The 17,494-nt window shown below is 57.6% G+C and overlaps 3 protein-coding genes across 4 annotated transcripts; 2 read left to right on the top strand and 1 right to left on the bottom strand.

Moving 5' to 3' along the window:
• The first annotated feature begins 1,493 nt into the window (after positions 1–1,493).
• LOC139685234 (erythroblast NAD(P)(+)--arginine ADP-ribosyltransferase-like) lies at positions 1,494–3,368 on the top strand. 2 transcript variants are annotated; one of them, XM_071581888.1, is made up of 3 exons: positions 1,494–1,512; positions 1,657–2,439; positions 3,010–3,368. In XM_071581888.1, the coding sequence occupies exons 2-3, from the start codon at positions 1,692–1,694 to the stop codon at positions 3,093–3,095; spliced, it is 834 nt and encodes a 277-aa protein (XP_071437989.1). In that variant the 5' UTR covers positions 1,494–1,512; positions 1,657–1,691; the 3' UTR covers positions 3,096–3,368. The 2 variants fall into 2 exon arrangements, with proteins under 2 accessions (XP_071437989.1, XP_071437988.1); XM_071581887.1 differs by having other exon boundaries at positions 1,498–1,512; positions 1,622–2,439.
• Positions 3,369–9,917: 6,549 nt separating this feature from the next.
• On the top strand, positions 9,918–11,276 carry LOC139685224 (erythroblast NAD(P)(+)--arginine ADP-ribosyltransferase-like). Its single transcript, XM_071581862.1, has 2 exons — positions 9,918–10,729; positions 11,191–11,276. Exons 1-2 carry the CDS (start codon positions 9,985–9,987, stop codon positions 11,274–11,276), a joined length of 831 nt encoding a protein of 276 aa, XP_071437963.1. The 5' UTR covers positions 9,918–9,984.
• A 4,418-nt stretch (positions 11,277–15,694) lies between these two features.
• LOC139685223 (erythroblast NAD(P)(+)--arginine ADP-ribosyltransferase-like) lies at positions 15,695–16,694 on the bottom strand. Its single transcript, XM_071581861.1, has 2 exons — positions 16,316–16,694; positions 15,695–15,780 (listed from the first exon to the last, which is right to left on the bottom strand). Exons 1-2 carry the CDS (start codon positions 16,692–16,694, stop codon positions 15,695–15,697), a joined length of 465 nt encoding a protein of 154 aa, XP_071437962.1.
• Between the last annotated feature and the right edge of the window lie 800 nt (positions 16,695–17,494).

Genomic DNA, 17,494 nt, shown 5'->3' with positions numbered 1-17,494 from the left:
CTCACAGCTCAGCCTCGAATATAAACAGGGGGTTTTGTTTAATTCCTAAAGTTCATCCTACAGCTCCACGGTTAAATTCCTCTTTGTCTGAAGCTCTGCGTGGTTCAGGGAACTGACAAACTTGGGTCCAACTAAAATAAAATTGAATATAAAATACAAAGTTAGTGCAGGTCTGATTGAAAATTAGTAAAGACCCCATGCTTTTATGGAGGAGGAATAAAATCCTTTATCTTTATCACAGGGATCAGAGCCCCTGGTTTGGCCCCAGGAACAGCAGCAGGTCCCAGCCCTGCAAACCCAACAGCCACACCACGAGCTGGGCAGTGCCAGGGGGCACAGAGGGGACACAAGGAGGGGTTTCACTCTCTCACAGCCCCTCCTCAGTGTCAGAATGTTGGTTAGGACAGAGCTGTGAACCTCCCACACACCTTCAATGCTCTTGTCTGGCCCCTGAAGGAGCCGGAAGACTCGTGGTTTGTGGCTTGTGGTTTGTCACAGGCGACTGAGTGACAATTGTGGGCCTTTAAGCCCTGCTGGGCTGGACTTGGACAAACTGGGAACTCCCACACAGGGCTGTCCCACTCCTGGAGGGCAGCGCTGGGTGGGACAGAAATGGTTGGGATGATTCCAGGTGGGGAACACGACGAGGCTCAATTCACCCCCAGCTGGAAGGGGGGAAATTCACCTTTTGCTGAGCCCCCCAGGGGTATGAACACAGAAACACCTCAACGTGAACATCCCCCGGGATCCCTCAGGCTGCACTTGCCCAACTTGCCCAAAGAGTCTCCCTCTCTCTGGATGTTCTGATGGGAGGGGACCCCCCAGAGAGGTGTTGGGAGCAGCACCAGCCGTGGGCAGGAGCTCCATGGAGGAGAGGCTGAGATTCCTGCTGAGGGATGGCCAGGCCAAAGTGGCCCTGGGGCACCAAAGAGATCTTTGCTCTTCAGCTGGGCTGAGTTTAAGGAGCCAGAACAGGGACATGCTGAGTGGGAAAGGCGCTTTGTGCTCAGTCTGAGCTGTCAAACAACTGGAGCCACCCAGGGGTGACCTGTGTGGACAGACCCCCTGAGCCTTGTGTTGTTTTCTCCTCCCAGGAATGACCCCGGGAATGGTGCCAGGACAGCCCAGTGAGGATCCAGGTCAGCAGGGAAGGAGCTTATCCTTCTGCCAGGAGACAAAAGCCTCTGATTTCTGTCCATCAGGATGTGGAAAAAAACACATTGTGTGATGCAGGGGGGAAGGGGAGATGGAGAACAAGGATGGTGGGACACCCTTTGGATGGTCACTGAGAGCCAATGGGATTCTCAGCCCAGAGTTCCCCCTGTTGTGGTTTTCCTGATGGGAACCTTTTGCTGGGCTGATCCCACAGCATGGACAGCAATGGAGGGGGGGATTCTGCCCCTCTGCTCTGCCCTCCGGATACAGCTGAAATCTTGGGGGTTTATAATTGGCTTGTGCAACTTTCGCTTTTGCTTCTGTTTCTGCGGAGCTCTCTCAGCCCATCACACACAGGTAAGAGCAGAGGGGCTTTTCTGGGGGTTCCTGCCTGTCCCTGCAGCCGGGGGTGCCCCCCCTGTGCCCGGGCTGACCTCACTGCCCCTCCCCACTCCACCCCACCCAGAGGAACCGGCCGTGTCCCCACCTGTGTCCCCACAGTGCCCAGGGGCGTCCCTGGGGAGTCTCTGCCCACCATGGAGCTCCTGCCACTGGTGCTGGTGCTGCTGGCCGGGACTTTGGCCACTGGCATTGAGGAGATAGTGCTGGACATGGCCCCCAACTCCTTCGATGACCAGTACCTGAATTGCCGCCCAGAAATGTGGAAGAAGCTGCCAGTGCTCCACCTCTCTGAGGTTTTCTCCAACAGCCTCTATGCCCAGGTTTGGGCTGAGGCGGCTGCCAAGTGGCCCAGACCCCTGGGGACACTGCAACGGAGGGAAGAGGCCATTGCCCTCCTGGCATACACGATGGCACAGAGGGATCTATACACGCAGTTCAACAGCGCTGTGCGGGAGGGTGGTCGCTCCCTACAGCATTATCTGAACAATTTCGACTACAAGGCGATGCATTTCCTGCTGACCGAGGCCCTGGGTGACCTGAGGAAGAACAAGTCCCACCCTGCCTGTCTCCACGTGTACAGGGGTATAAAAAATATCTCGTTCACTGCCAAGCCTGGCCAGATCATCCGCTTTGGCCAGTTCGCTTCCAGCTCCAGGGAGAAAAGCGTGTCCGAAGACTTTGGCACTGACACCTTCTTTAACGTGTACACCTGCCACGGTGCCATGATCCAGGACTTCTCCGCCTTTCCTGGGCAGAAGGAAGTTCTTATCCCACCCTTTGAGACCTTCAAGGTCACTGATTTCAAAGTCACCAAGGATGGCACCTGCATCCAGCTCCACTCTTACAGTGTGCACAGCAAATACAGCTGTGCCTGGCTCCGAGGTGACATCCCTGGGGTGGGGACACCCATGGAGGGGGGCAGGGACAGGGCGGGGGTGGCACCAGGGCACCAGCTCTGCTGGGACAGGGGGGTTGGTGATGGTATGAAACTGGGGTGGTGGGGCTTTGGGTGGGGCTTGTGGCACCAAACTCCTTCAGCCCCTATTGGAACAATATGGGATGGAATGGGATGGGATGGGATGGGATGGACTGAGCTGGGATGGGGAATGAGATGAGATGGGGATGTCATGGGATAGATTGGATGGGCATGGGGTGGGATGGATTGTATTGGCATAGGTTGGGCTGGGCTGGGCTGGGCTGGGCTAGGATGGGATAGGATGGGATAGGATGGGATAGGATATGGTGGGATGATATGGGATGGTGTGGGATGGGGTCTCATGGGATGGAAGAGGGATGTCATGACACAACATGGCATGGTGTGACATGGTGTAGGATATTTGGGTCAGGTGGTAAACCCCAGGTGCCCCAACCTCTCCTTGGAACCTCTTGGAACCCCTGACTGCCCCTGAGCCTCCACCACTTCCCTCTGACCACCTTCTTCTGCCCCCACAGGCAGCAGCACCCACAGTGAACCCCCAAGCCTCAGTGGGCTCCTGCTGGCAGCCCTGGCCATGGCTGTGGCCACCAGCACCCTCTGAGCCATGAGGACACCACTGCCACTGCTGCCACCTCTGCCTTCACACTGGCAAAGACGAGGAGTCAAGAACAGAGCCAGCAGTGTCACCAGGACGGCAGGACAGGCTGGGGGTCACAGGGACCCTCCCCTGCAGAGGGACACTGGACAAGCGCTCTCTGAGCCATGCTGGGGTGTCAGGGTGCAGCTGAGTCAGGGAGGGTTCAGTACAGGTTTTCTTCTCTTTTTGCCTTTTTTCTCCTTTCCAGTATTTTTACCTTTTCTTTCCAATTATTAAAGTGCCTTTACGAAAGCTCACGAGTTTCCTTCTTCTTTAATACACTCGATCCTTCTCCAGCGACTTTGGGCGAGGGCATGAAGTGATAGAACAAAGGGAAATGGCTTCCCATGGACTGAGGGCAGGGTTACCTGGGATATTGGGAAGGAATCCTTCCCTGGGAGGGTTGGGTGGCCCCGGCACAGGTTGCCCAGAGAAGCTGTGGCTGCCCTATCCCTGGAAGTGTCCCAGGCCAGGCTGGGCGGGGCTCGGAGCAGCCTGTGCTGGCGGGAGGTGTCCGTGCCCGTGGCAGGGCTGGCACCGGCCGGGATGGGCTTTCTTGCCCCTCCATCCCAAAGCGCTCCCGGAGCGCCCCCGGGGCCCGCCCGGGGCGGCCGCTCCGCAGCGGGACCAGCCCGTGCTGCCGCCTGCTGGTCAAACGCGGAACTGCAGCCGGGGCGCCGCGCCTGCGCAGTGGCGCTGCTTGGCCGCGCTCGCCGCTGCCCCCGCGGAGCAATTCCCGACCCACAACTCCACGGGAGTCACGGGAGGTGTGCGGGGTCAAGGGGGAAAGGCCCCTTATTTGAAAGAAAAAGCTTTTCCTGACTGAAACCGGAGTTTTTCCAGAAATAATTGTGTGCTGGTGCCTCTCTCCCTCCCCCTCGGGCCACTCCATGAGCTCAGAAATGCTCATCAGACCCCAACAAACAGCACCTGTGCCGAGCTCCTCTGCAGGTGAGCAGGAGCGCTGTCTGTCCCCGGGAACTCCTGCTGGTGAACCAGCTCCTGCTTTAAGGAGCAGAGGAAAGGATTTGGTTGCTTCCGTGTTTATTTTCTCCAGGTCAGGTGTTTTGGGGTCCGTGGGCACACCTGCACAGGTGAGCGTGGCAGGTTGTCCCGGCGGCGCCGGGGGCCTCGTGCTGGTGTGCCCAGTGCTGCCCGCTGGGCACACTGGTTCTCCCGGAGCAGCTGCTCCTGCTGGTCCTGCAGCCGCGTTTTGGCATCCCTGAGGAGCTGGGAGTGTTGGATGAGCTGCAGCAGCTCGTGGGGCAGGCGGCTGTTCCTGCAGTTTGGAGGAGAAAGTCCAGTTTCATCCCATTCCTTGTGCACAGACTCTGGTGTCTGGAGAGGCAGCTGCAGCCCAAACCAGTTATCTCCCATCCCCAACCAGTATCTCCCATCCCAACCCAGTATCTCCCATCCCAAACCAGTAACTCCCACCCCAAACCAGTATCTGCCCCCCAAACCAGTATCTCCCATCCCAAACCAGTATCTGCCCCCCAAACCAGTATCCCCCATCCCAAACCAGTATCCCCATCCCAAACCAGTATCTCCCATCCCAAACCAGTATCCCCCACCCCAAACCAGTATCTCCCACCCCAAACCAGTATCTCCCATCTCAAACCAGTATCTCCCATCTCAAAACAGTATCCCCCACCCCAAAACAGTATCCTCCACCCAAAACCAGTATCTCCATCCCAATTTCAGGAAATTCAGGATTTTAAACATTTTTAACAATCTTTTAATGAAATTCAGGAGGCTTTGACATTTTTAAGCATTAGTTTCAGGAGAATCCAGATTTTTAAATTATTTTCAAACTTTAATTTAATGAGATTCGCTTTTCAAACAGTTTCAAGCATTAATTTCAGGATTTCCTTAATTTTTGAGCTATTTATTTTGGTGCAGAATGCTGGAATTCAGCATTCAGAGCTGGAGTTCGATGAGTCCGATGGTTTTAATAAATATTTATAATTAAAAATTCCCAATGTTAGTGCAACTCGTGTGGATTTTTAAGGAAAAAAAAATCAAAATTCCAGTTAAAAAACAATAATAAATCCACTAAAAATCCCAGCAGAGGCTGAACTGGTGGTGGCATGTGGGGGGGAAAGAGCAGTTTGGTGAGGGTGTGTGGAGGTCAGAGAATTCCCAAATGCTGAGAGGTGCTGGGGGGTTCCGGGGGGCTTCTGGGGGTGCTGGGAGGTGCTGGGGGGTCCTGGGGTGTCCAAGGGGGTGCTGGGGGATCTGGGGGGACCCAGGAGGTGCTGGGGGGTGCTGGGAGGTCCCGAGGGGCTCCTGGGGGGTGCTGGGAGGTGCTGGGGGGTCCTGGGGTGTCCAAGGGGGTGCTGGGGGGACCCAGGAGGTGCTGGGGGGTGCTGGGATGTCCCGAGGGGCTCCTGGGGGGTGCTGGGAGGTGCTGGGGGGTCCTGGGGTGTCCAAGGGGGTGCTGGGGGGTGCTGGGGGGACCCAGGGGGTGCTGGGGGGTGCTGGGATGTCCCGAGGGGCTGGTGGGGTATGCTGAGAGGTACCAGGGGGTCTCGGGGGTTCCGAGGGGGTGCTGGGGTGCTGGGGTTGCCGGGGGGACCCAGGGGGTGCTGAGGGGTGCTGGGAGATCCCGAGAGGCTCCTGGGGGGTGCTGGAGGGGATGCTGAGGAGTGCTGGGGGGTCCTGGGGTGTCCAAGGGGGGGCTGGGGGGTGCTGAGGGGACCCAGGGGGTGCTGGGGGGTGCTGGGAGGTCCCGAGGGGCTAGTGGGGGATGCTGAGAGGTACCAGGGGGTCTCGGGGGGTCCGAGGGGGTGCTGGGGTGCTGGGGGGTGCTGGGGAGACCCAGGAGGTGCTGGGGGGTGCTGGGAGATCCCGAGAGGCTCCTGGGGGGTGCTGAGGGGGTGCTGAGAGTTGCTGGGGGGTCCTGGGGTGTCCAAAGGGGTTGCTGGGAGGTGCTGGGGATGCTGAGTTGTACCAGGGTGTCCTGGAGGATCCAAGGGGGTGGCGGGGGGGCTTTGAGGGGGCACGGCTGGTCCTGGGAGGTGCTGAGGGGTCCCAGGGGGTCCGAGGGGATGCTGGGGGGTGCTGAGGGGGCACGGCTGGTCCTGGGAGGTGCTGGGGGGTCCCAGGGGGTCCGAGGGGGTGCTGAGGAGTGCTGGGGTGTCTCGGAGGGTCCGAGGGGCTGCTGGGGGGTGCTGAGAGGTGCTGAGGGATCCCGGAGGATCCAGGGGGGTCCGAAGGGGTGCTGGGGCGGTGCTGAGAGGTGTCGAGGGGATCCAAGGCTGTGGCAGGGGGTGCTGAGAGGTGTTGAGAGGTTCCGAGGAATCCCTGGGGGTTCTGAGGTGTACCCGGGGGTGCAGGGGGATCCAAGGGAGTGCTGGGGGTTCTGGGGGGTGCCAGGGGGTCCCGGGGGATCCAAGGGGGTTCTGGGGGATGCCAGGGATTTACCAGGAGGCACTGCAGGTTCTGGGGAGTCCTGTGGCGTGCCAGTAGGTACCAAGGATACCAAAGGGTCCTGGAGGTTACTGCAGGGTTCAGGAGGGTCGTGGGGAGTCCTGGGGACTGATGAGGGTCTCTGGGATCTCTGGGCTGGGTGCTGGGAGGGGCCAGGGAGGGCTGGGAGGTTGACAGGGGGTACCAGGAGGTGCTGGGGGGTACCGAGGAATGCCAAAGGGTCCTGTGGGGGTACTGGGGGATCCTGGGAGTGCTAGAGGGTTCTGGGGTGCTGGGGTAGCTGCCAGGAGTGCTGGGGTGGTGCCACAGGGTCCTGGCAGGTACCAGGAGGTCCTGGGGGGTCCCGAGACTTCCGGGGGGGCGGCGGGGGGAAAGGACAAAGGAACCCGTGGCAGAGGGACCGGAGTGCCCGAGGTGCCAGTGGGTAGGGATGGATTGAAGCCACCCATCCTGGGGCATCAATCAAAATATTTGGAGCTCAGACTGCAAGTGCTCTGTGGAAAACACAAAAGGAAGCATCAGAAACTGGGGGAATTCAGCTCAGAACCAAAAGCCTTTAGACCCGATGTTGGTCTCACAAGGGGACTTTGTACCATCATAAATCAGCAGTTACTGTGTACAAATTGACCAAACCCAGAAGGAAGTGACTCATCCAGGTACAATTTGGGAACCTGTCGGGGTCTTACATGAAATCCCAAAGGACAAAACTTCCTGGAGGTTCCAGAGCTCTTGGAAAAGCTACCCCTGGTTCCCAGACCTCTCTCAACGTGTCCAACGTGTCTTCATGTGCATTTTTGTGCTGCTGCATTGTGGGATTACATGTGGAAACAGGATTTTAAAGGGAATAAAAGAACAAAGGGGGGAAAGGAGGATTCCAAGAAAGATTCCTGACAGCCTCAAAGGAGAGGAAATATTGGAAAAATTTCAATTGTAACAAACAAGTGTTTAAGCCTTGTGAGTTCCTTCAGCTTTAACCCTCAGGGTTCAGTCCTGTATCCTCCCAGACCATTAATTAATGTGTGCAAGGGGATGTCTGAGCCTGGAGAATAAAGGCTGTGCCTGAGCATCGCTGAGGAGAAGGTGTATCTGGGCCAGACCACAGAGCTGGGATGAATTCAAGGAGAAGAAAGTGTCGTTTTTAGGGTCCTGTGACCATGAAATGATAATTTGAGGAATGGGATGTTCCCCAAACAACCACCAGAGACGGTCAAGTGACCCCTGCTCTGACTGAGCTCTGTTCTTCCAGACTTTGAAATGTGAAATTGGGAAAAAGTGATTAATGCACTGATTTTTATGGAAGCCAGAGAGTCCTGAGCCCTTGTTAGGAAGAGACATTCTGAGCGATGTAGAAGCACAAATAACTTCTGAGAAAAGGGAAAACAAAAGTTCCTATCCCTGAAAATGAGGCTCTGGGAGCCCAAGTTCTTACCCTGCAGTGACATGAACCACTGGAAGGAGAAATCCTGGCTGAGGTGGCAAAGGTGCTTGTTCCCTTGAATAGGCTACGGATGTCCCAGAATGTCCAAGATCAGCAGAACCTCTGGGAGTGTCACTAAAACCTAAACCAAAGCAGGGAGGCAGAAACAATTCCCTGTAAAACACAGAGGGAAGAGAGGGTTGGAAAATTAATGGATATATTTCAATGTCCTGGACTGTTGGTGGGCCTGTGTGTGGGAGGAGGGTGGTGACAGGACCTGCTGAGGTGACACGAGTGTCATGTCCCCCCCAGGTGCTGCTGGGGTCGATGTGAGGGTGGCACATCCTGGGGTCCATGGGCTGCACCCACCTGCAAGTGAGTGGGGACACAGTGACAGCACTGGGAGGGCACCCAGTGTGTGTCCTCATGTCCCTGTGCCCCCTGTGTCCATGTCCATGTGTCCCTTGTGCCAGCCAACACCACCATCTGTGCCATGCAGCTGACCCTGGTGCTCTGGTGGGTCCGGGGGTGCCTCTGGGGTAGGCAGTGACTCTGTGTGTGTGTCTGTGTGTCCCTGTGCCAGGTCAGGCCACCATCTGTGCCATTAAGCTGACCCTGGTGCTCTGGTGGCTCTGGGAGTTCCTGCAGGACCAGCACAGGGACTTGGTGGCCTTCAACGTCCTCTGCAGGAACCTCAACTTCAACAACCATTCCCATCACGGGGACTGGGGGGACTTGGGTGAGGGACACAGAACCCCCAGCTGGCTCCCCACTCCTCTCAGGGAGTTGGAGAGAGTGAGAAGGTCCCCCCTGATCCTCCATTTCTCCAGGCTGAGCCCCCCAGCTCCCTCAGCTGCTCCCGGTGTGACCATGGGCCAAGACCTCGTGTAGAAGCTGTTGGTGGAGAACTTGGAGTGGTTGAGCACCAACAGGTCCTTCACCACTTCAGAGTGGCAGCCCCAGATCACTGAAGGTGTGGGGGGCTCTCCTGGCAGCCCTGGCCATGGCTGTGGCCACTGACACCCTCTGAGAAACGAGGAAACCCCTGTCACTGCTGCCACCTCTGCCACTGCCACTGCTCATCGAAGGTGTGGAGGGCTGGCACCTCAGCAGTGCCATCTCCCCAACATTCCAACCCCCATCAGCAGGGCCGGGGCTGGGCAAGGTGTTGGGGAGGGGACACAGGGACACAGCCTGAACAGGTGACACCCCAGGTGATCTCAAGGATATCCCAGGCTGTAGGACCTTGGCTAGGACAAGGAAGTTCAGGAAAGGAGGAGGAAGGGAGGGGCATTCCTTATATATGATCTTTGCCTTTGCTGAAACAGCTGCGTGTTCTGGAGCCCAGATCTCTGGGAGGTGAGTGGGTACCACCGGCTGAAGGGAAATAGAGATCAAATATTTGAGTTTTCATTGGCCTTGTTCAGCCTTTCATTTCTGCTTCTGTTTTAGCCAACTCATCTCAGCCCATCATCCCCAGGTAGGATCAGAAGAGCTTTATCACGGTTGATCGGTGGGTTCCTGCCTGTCCCTGGGGCACGCGGGGCTGCTCTGGGTGCTGTGGGGGGACAGTAAAATTCCCTGGGAGCAGGAAGGGGGTCTGGATCCAGCCCCGGCCATCCCGGCTATAAAGAGCCGGAGCAGCCCCGTGTGCCCGTGCAGGAGCTGAGGGAGGGGCAGGAACCCCCCCGACCCCACAGTCCCTGCAGGGCACAGGGCATGCTGCGGGCAGGGGTGCCGGGGGGACGCCGGGCAGTGTGGGGGGCCGGGGCCGGGATGCTGGGCCCGGGGGCACGACGGCCTGTGGCACCAGGGCCGGGGTTGGGGCAGTGCTGGGACGTGGCCAGGGGGGCTCCTGGCTGGGGGTGCAGCCGGGGGTGCCCCCCCTGTGCCCGGGCTGACCCCACTGCCCCTCCCCACTCCACCCCACCCAGAGGAACCGGCCGTGTCCCCACCTGTGTCCCCACAGTGCCCAGGGGCGTCCCTGGGGAGTCTCTGCCCACCATGAAGCTCCTGCCACTGGTGCTGGTGCTGCTGGCCGGGACTTTGGCCACTGGCATTGAGGAGATAGTGCTGGACATGGCCCCCAACTCCTTCGATGACCACTACCTGAATTGCCGCCCAGAAATGTGGAAGAAGCTGCCAGTGCTCCACCTCTCTGAGGTTTTCTCCAACAGCCTCTATGCCCAGGTTTGGGCTGAGGCGGCTGCCAAGCGGCCCAGACCCCTGGGGACACTGCAACGGAGGGAAGAGGCCATTGCACTCCTGGCATATTCGATGAGATCAGGCCTGTACAGGGAGTTTAACACGGCTGTGCGTGAGGGTGGTCGCTCCCTAGAGCATTATCTGAACAATTTCAACTACAAGGTGATGCATTTCCTGCTGACCGAGGCCCTGGGTGACCTGAGGAAGAACAAGTCCCACCCTGCCTGTCTCCACGTGTACAGGGGTATAAAAAATATCTCGTTCACTGCCAAGCCTGGCCAGATCATCCGCTTTGGCCAGTTCGCCTCCAGCTCCCTGAACAAAACCAGGTCTGAAAAGTTTGGCACCGACACCTTCTTTGAGCTGGACACCTGCCACGGTGCCAAGATCGAGGACTTCTCCGCCTTTCCTGGGCAGAAGGAAGTTCTTATACCACCCTTTGAGACCTTCAGGGTCACCCGTGTCAGTGACACCAAGAATGGCACGTACATCCAGCTCAGCTCCCACGGCGTGCACAGCAAATACAGCTGTGCCTGGCTCCAAGGTGACATCCCTGGGGTGGGGACACCCATGGGTGGGGGCAGGGACAGGGCAGGGGTGGCACCAGGGCACCAGCTCTGCTGGGACAGGGGGGCGTGTGATGGGGCTGGGGCTGGGGGTGGTGGGGTTTGGGCATTGGGAGATTCCATGAACTCTGCTGGGGTGGGAGGGGATTGTGTGAGGTTGGGATTGGGATGGGGAATGGGATGAGATGGGGATGTCATGGGATAAACTGTATGGTGATGGGTGGGGTGGATTAGATTGGAATGGATTGGATTGGATTGAGATGGGATAGGATGGGATGGGATGGCATGGGATGGCATGGCATGACACAACATGGCATGGTGTGACTTGGTGTGGGACAGCTGAGTCTGCCCCAACCTCCTCTTGGATCTGCCAGATTCCCCCTGGGTGCCCCTGAGCCTTCTGCCAGTTCCCCCTGACCCCCCTCTCCTGCCCCCACAGGAAGCAGTGCCCACATGGACATCCCACACCTTGGGGGGCTTCTCCTGGCAGCCCTGGCCATGGCTGTGGCCACTGACACCCTCTGAGCCCCGAGGACACCACTGTCACTGCTGCCACCTCTGTCACTGCTGCCACCTCTGCCACTGCTGCCACCACGCCCAGTGAAGATGAGGGGTCAGGGACAGAGCCATCGGTGTCACCAGGACGGCAGGACAGGCTGGGGGTCACAGGGACCCCCCACTGCAGGGGACACTGGACAAGCCCTCCCTGAGCCTTGCTGGGGTGTCAGGGGGCAACTGAGTGGGGGGATATGGGGAGGGACATGAGGGAATTTTATTCTACTTTTGGCTTTTTTCCTCCCTTTCTATATTTTTAGCTTTTCTTTCCAATTATTACACTGGTTTTAGCTCCGTTCACGTTTCCTTCTCACTCCCAGCACCACCCCAGCCTCGCCCCCAGGTCATGGGGCTCCTGCTCAGTTTCCTGACCTGTGGAATCCTCCTGGAGAGCTTATCAAGACAGAGAAATTTAGAGTGAAGTCATTACTGAGGTTGTAAATTGGCCAATGGAACTTGGCTGTGGCTGTGTAAGGAAATATATGTTAAAACTGCTTAACAATGGATTGTGCAAAGTTTATGAAGTAGAATGAATGTGTCTGTAGTAGATAAATGTAGGAAATAAATATAAGAAATAAATGTAGCAGATAAAAGCCAAACTTACCCTGTGCTCGGTGTGTGATTGGCAGACAAAGTTTCCTCCTCCCACCCAGCGCCACTTCCTTTTCCTATCGATATTAAACTTTTATTTACAAAACCTGCAGAGGTTGAGACTTTGTTTCTCACGCAGCCAAAGCAGCCCCCACTGCCCCTTGAGGGATTAGACCCTCAGAACGTGAAACTGAAACTGTTTTCGTTGTGGTTTTTAAATGCAAAGGCAGAACCGACAAACACTTCCCGCCCAGAGCCCTGAATTCACCTCAGCGGTTCGGCAGGTGACACGTCCTGTGTGCCCTGGGGGTGACACGCCCTGTGTGCCCTGCAGGTGACACTTTCATTTGTGCCCCGCAGGTGACACTTTCCTTTGTGCCCCGCAGGTCCCACTCGCTCCCTGTTCCCTCCCTCATTTCCCCCTTTCCCCTCCCGCTCCCACTCCAGCCCTGGCTCTGCCTCATCGTGTTCATATTGAACCTTGTGCTCCTCCTGGACCTGTTGGGAATTTTACCCATTGCTGACCAGACCCCCGGGAATCAGAACGTTTGGGCACTGTCAGGAGTGCAGGGATGGCACTCCAAGGGCTGCATTCCAGCCCCTCCTGCTTCATGCCCACCATGCCCACAATCACCCACCTGCCTGGCAACCTGCACAATTCCTGGGGCACGGGCAGCTTCCTTTGGCAGCCCCTCTGCCTTTCCTTCCAGCCTTTCCTTTTCCTCCTGCTCTCCCTGGAACTGTTTGGCAGCTGCTCAGTTTGCAAAGACAGTCCCAGTTCAGCTTTTCTGTCCCCCGGGTCCCACCCTGTCACTGCCCCTGCTGGTGGGTTTGCAGGGTTGGGAACTGCTGCTGTTCCTGGGGCCAGACCAGGGGCTCGAATTCCTCTGTCCCCCTTGGTCTCTAATTCCTGTGTCCCCTTTTTATCCCATGGGGCTCTAATTCCTGTATCCCCCTGTCCTGACCAAACCCCACCCCTGTTAGGCTTGGAATTAGCACTTCCATGGATGCTCTGAAGAAGGTGGAACCATTCTGGGGAAAAGGAAAGTCACCATTGTCTCCCCCAGGTGTGACAAACAGGGGGACACGGGATATGGAACCCCATGGGATACTCAGGGGAATGGAGGATTGAAAGCCCCGTGGGATAAACAGGGGGATCCAGTTGAATTAAGAACCATCAAATCCAATAGAATAGAACAAAACTCTCCCTTTTATCCAGCACTGGGAATACGAGGGGTGACCCCACCAAAGATGTTCAACGAGACTTTTGTGTTTCCAGGTTTATCTCCTGAGTTACAACTGAAACCCCTCCCCAAAGTCAGGCAGGAGATTTGGGGTGACTGAACAGCTCCATGGGCTGCTCTGATCTCTTATCTCTTCAGCTCTGTGTTTCCTTTTTAATTAAACAATGTTCCAGCTTCAGCCCTCGAATCTCACAGGGTTTCTGATTTATTTCTCACAGCTCAGCCTCGAATATAAACAGGGTTTTGGTTTATTTCTTAAAGTTTATCTTACAGCTCCAGGATTAAATTCCTCTTTGTCTAAAGCTGGCACCGGCCGGGATGGGCTTTCCTGCCCCTCCATCCCAAAGCGCTCCCGGAGCGCGCCCGGGGCCCGCCCGGGGCGGCCGCTCCGCAGCGGGACCAGCCCGTGCTGCCGCCTGCTGGTCAAACGCGGAACTGCAGTCGGGGCGCCGCGCCTGCGCAGTGACGCTGCTTGGCCGCGCTCGCCGCTGCCCCCGCGGGGCAATTCCCGACCCGCAACTCACGGAATCCCGAAATCCCACACTGGGAAAGGGTGGAAGGACCCACCGTGGGGCATCCGGTGCGACTTCGCTGCCCCAGTAAGCTCAGTCCAGAGCACATTCCACAGGAATTGTTTCAGATGGCTCTGGAATGTCTCCAGTGCGGAGACTCCACAGCCTCTCTGGGCAGCCTGTTCCGTTCTCGGTCACTGCACAGCGAAGAAATTCTTCCTCCTCTTCAGTTGGAACTTCCTGGGCATCAGTTTCTGCCCTTTGCCTCATGTCCCAGTGGCTGGCGTGACCAAGCACAGCCCAGCTCCATCTTCCTGGCACCTCCTTTAGAAATTTATACACGTTGATGAGGTCCCTTTTCAGCCATCTCTGCCCAGACTGCCCAGCCCCAGCTCCCCCAGCCTCTCCTCGCACCAGAGATGCTCCAGTCCCCTCATCATCTTCATTGCCCACAGCTGGACCCTCTCCAGGAGCTCCAGGTCCCTCCAGTCCTGAGGAGCCCAGAGCTGGACACAGCACCGCAGATGTGGCTCCCCAGGGCTGAGCAGAGGGGCAGAGGGCTCCTCCCTGACCTGCTGGCAAAGCTCTTCCTGATGCATTCCAGGATCCCATTGTCCCTCCTGGCCCATGGGAGGTCACAGGGCTGGCTCATGGGCAGCTTGTCACCCACCAGGACCCACCCAGGTTCTTGTGGGCAGAGCTGCTCTCCAGCAGGTCATCCCCCGAGGCTCAAGTGGCCATGAGTGGAGGCAGGTCAAGGGTTTGTGGTGCAGCTCTCCAGGATTCCACAAGTCAGGAAGCTGAGCAGCAGCCCCATGACCTGGGGGCGAGGATGGGGTGGTGCTGGGAGCGAGAATCATAGAATTATAGAATGGATTGGGTTGGAAAAGACCTCCGAGATCATCAAGTCCAACCCTTGGTCCAACTCCAGGCCCTTTACCAGATCATGGCACTCAGTGCCACGGCCAAGCTCATGTTAAAAACCTCCAGGGATGGGGAATCCACCCCTCTCTGGGCAGCCCATTCCAAAGAAATGTGAACGGAGCTGAAACCAGTGTAATGATTGGAAAGAAGTGCTAAAAATATGGAAAGGGAGGAAAAAAAGCCAAGAATAGAATAAAATTTCTCCGGGTCCCTCCCCATACCCCCCTACTCAGCTGCCCCCTGACACCCGAGGAAGGCTCAGGGAGAGCTTGTCCAGTGTCCCCCTGCAGTGGGGGGTCCCTGTGACCTCCAGCCTGTCCTGCCATCCTGGTGACACCGGTGGTTCCGTCCCCGACCCCTCGTCTTGACGGGCCTTGACCCCCGTGGAGTTGTGGGTCGGGAATTGCCCCGCGGGGGCAGCGGCGAGCGCGGCCAAGCAGCGCCACTGCGCAGGCGCGGCGCCCCGGCTGCAGTCCCGCGTTTGACCAGCAGGCGGCAGCACGGGCGGGCCCCGGGCGCGCTCCGGGAGCGCTTTGGGATGGAGGGGCAGGAAAGCCCATCCCGGCCGGTGCCAGCCCTGCCACGGGCACGTACACCTCCGCCAGCCCAGGGTGCTCCGAGCCCCGCCCAGCCTGGCCTGGGACACTTCCAGGGATGGGGCAGCCACTGCTTCTCTGGGCAACCTGTACCGGGGCAACCCCACCCACCCAGGGATGGATTCCTTCCCAGTATCCCAGGTAATCCTGCCCTCTGTCCATGGGAAGCCATTCTGCCTTATTCCATCATTCCAGGCTCTTGTCCAAAGTCGCTGGAGCAAGATGAGGTGTGTTGAAGTGAGAAGGAAACTCGTGAACTTTGGTAAAGGCAGTTTAATAAATTGGAAAGAAGAAGAGAGAAAAAAAGGGGAAAAGAGAAGAACCCTCCCTGACTCAGCTGCACTCTGACACCCCAGCATGGCCCAGGGAGGGCTTCTCCACTGTCCCCCTGCAGAGGGGGGTCCCTGTGCTCCCCAGCCTGTTCAGCCATCCTGGTGACACTGGTGGCTTCATCCCTGACCCCTCATCTTCACTGGGCATAGTGGCAGAGGTGGCAGCAGTGGCAGTGGTGTCCTCGTGGCTCAGAGGGTGCTGGTGTCCACAGCCATGGCCAGGGCTGCCAGCAGGAGCCCACTGAGGCTTGGGGGTTCACTGTGGGTGCTGCTGCCTGTGGGGGCAGGAGAAGGTGGTCAGAGGGAAGTGGTGGGGTCTCAGGGGCAGTCGGGGGGTTCAGGAGGATCCAAGGAGAGGTTGGGGCAGCTGGGGTTCCTCATTAGACCCACGTGTCCTACACCATGTCATGCCATGTCATGACATGTCCTGTCACATCATGACATCCCTACTCCATCCCATGAGACTCCATCCCACACATCCCATATCATCCCACCATATCCTGTCTTATCCCAGCCCAGTCCAGCCCAGCCTATGCCAATACAATCCATCCCACCCCATGCCCATCTAGTCTATCCCATGACATCCCCATCTCATTCCCCATCCCAGCTCAGTGCAGTCCATGCCATGCCATGCCATGTTATTCTAATCGAGGCTGAAGGTATTTGATGCCACAAGCCCCACCCAAAGCCCCACCACCCCCACCCCCACCCCATCACCAACCCCTCTGTCCCAGCAGAGCTGGTGCCCTGGTGCCACCCCCGCCCTGTCCCTGCCCCCCTCCATGGGTGTCCCCACCCCAGGGATGTCACCTCGGAGCCAGGCACAGCTGTAGTTGCTGTGAACACTGTAAGAGTGGAGCTTGATGTAGGGTTTGCCACTTTGGTGGGTGACACTGGTGACCCTGAAGGTCTCAAAGGGTGGGATGAGGACTTCCTTATGGTGGGGCATGAAGGAGAAGTCCTGGATCTTGGCACCGTGGCAGGTGTACAGCTCGAAGAAGGTGTCAGTGCCATAACCTTCGGACACAGTTTTCTTCAGGGAGCTGGAGGTGAACTGGCCAAAGCGGATGATCTGTCCAGTCTCAGCAGTGAACGAGATATTTTTTATGCCCCTGTACACGTGGAGACAGGCAGGGTGGGACTTGTCCTTCCTCAGGTCATCCAGGGCCTCAGTCAGCAGGAAATGCATCACTGGTCACTGCTGTCCATTGAGACTCTGAGCCATTGACCACGACCCTCCTGATGGGACCATCCAACCAATTCCTAACCCACCCAACAGTCCCTGTGTCGAATCCATCACTCTGCAGTTTGGAGAGAAGGATGTTGTGGGGCACCGTGGCAAAGGCTTTACAGAAGTCCAGATCAACGACATCCACAGCCCTTCCCTTGCCCACTGATGGAGTCACACCATCCTAGAAGGCCACTGGGTTGCTCAGACAGGACTTGCCCTTGGTGAAGCCCTGCTGGGTGTCCCAGATCATCTCCTTGTCCTCGATGTTTCTCAGCAGATTCTCTGGAAGGATCTGTCCTTGACCTTCCCAGGCCCAGAGCTGAGGGTGACAGAGTGCAAGTTCCCATGGCCGTCCTTTCTTCCCTTTTCAAGATGGGTCTCGTGCTTCCCTTTTTCCAGTCACCTGACACTTCCCCTCTCTTGCCAGGAATTTTCAGATATCCTGGAGAGTGGCTTGGCAGCTACATCAGTGAATTCCTGACCCCCACCTGGCTCCCCCCTCCTGTCAGGGAGTTGGAGAGACAGAGAAGGTCCTCCCTGAGCTCCCTTTTCTCCAGGCTGAGCCCCCACAGCTCCCTCAGCAGCTCCTGCTGCTCCAGACCCTTCCCCAGGTCCATTCTCTCCCCTGGACATGCTCCAGCCCCTCGAGGTCCTGTCCCTGGGGACCCCAAAGCTGTCCCCAGGACTGGAGGTGCCCCATCAGTGCCAGCACAGGGGACGGGCACTGTCGGGGTCTTGGCCCATCAATCCTGGGCCCA

Source organism: Pithys albifrons, unplaced genomic scaffold (assembly GCF_047495875.1).
Source record: "Pithys albifrons albifrons isolate INPA30051 unplaced genomic scaffold, PitAlb_v1 scaffold_45, whole genome shotgun sequence".
In the NCBI taxonomy this organism is placed as follows: Eukaryota; Metazoa; Chordata; class Aves; order Passeriformes; family Thamnophilidae; genus Pithys; species Pithys albifrons.
The sequence above is the reverse complement of the archived record's forward strand: the minus strand, read 5'-3'. Positions and strand labels throughout refer to the sequence as shown.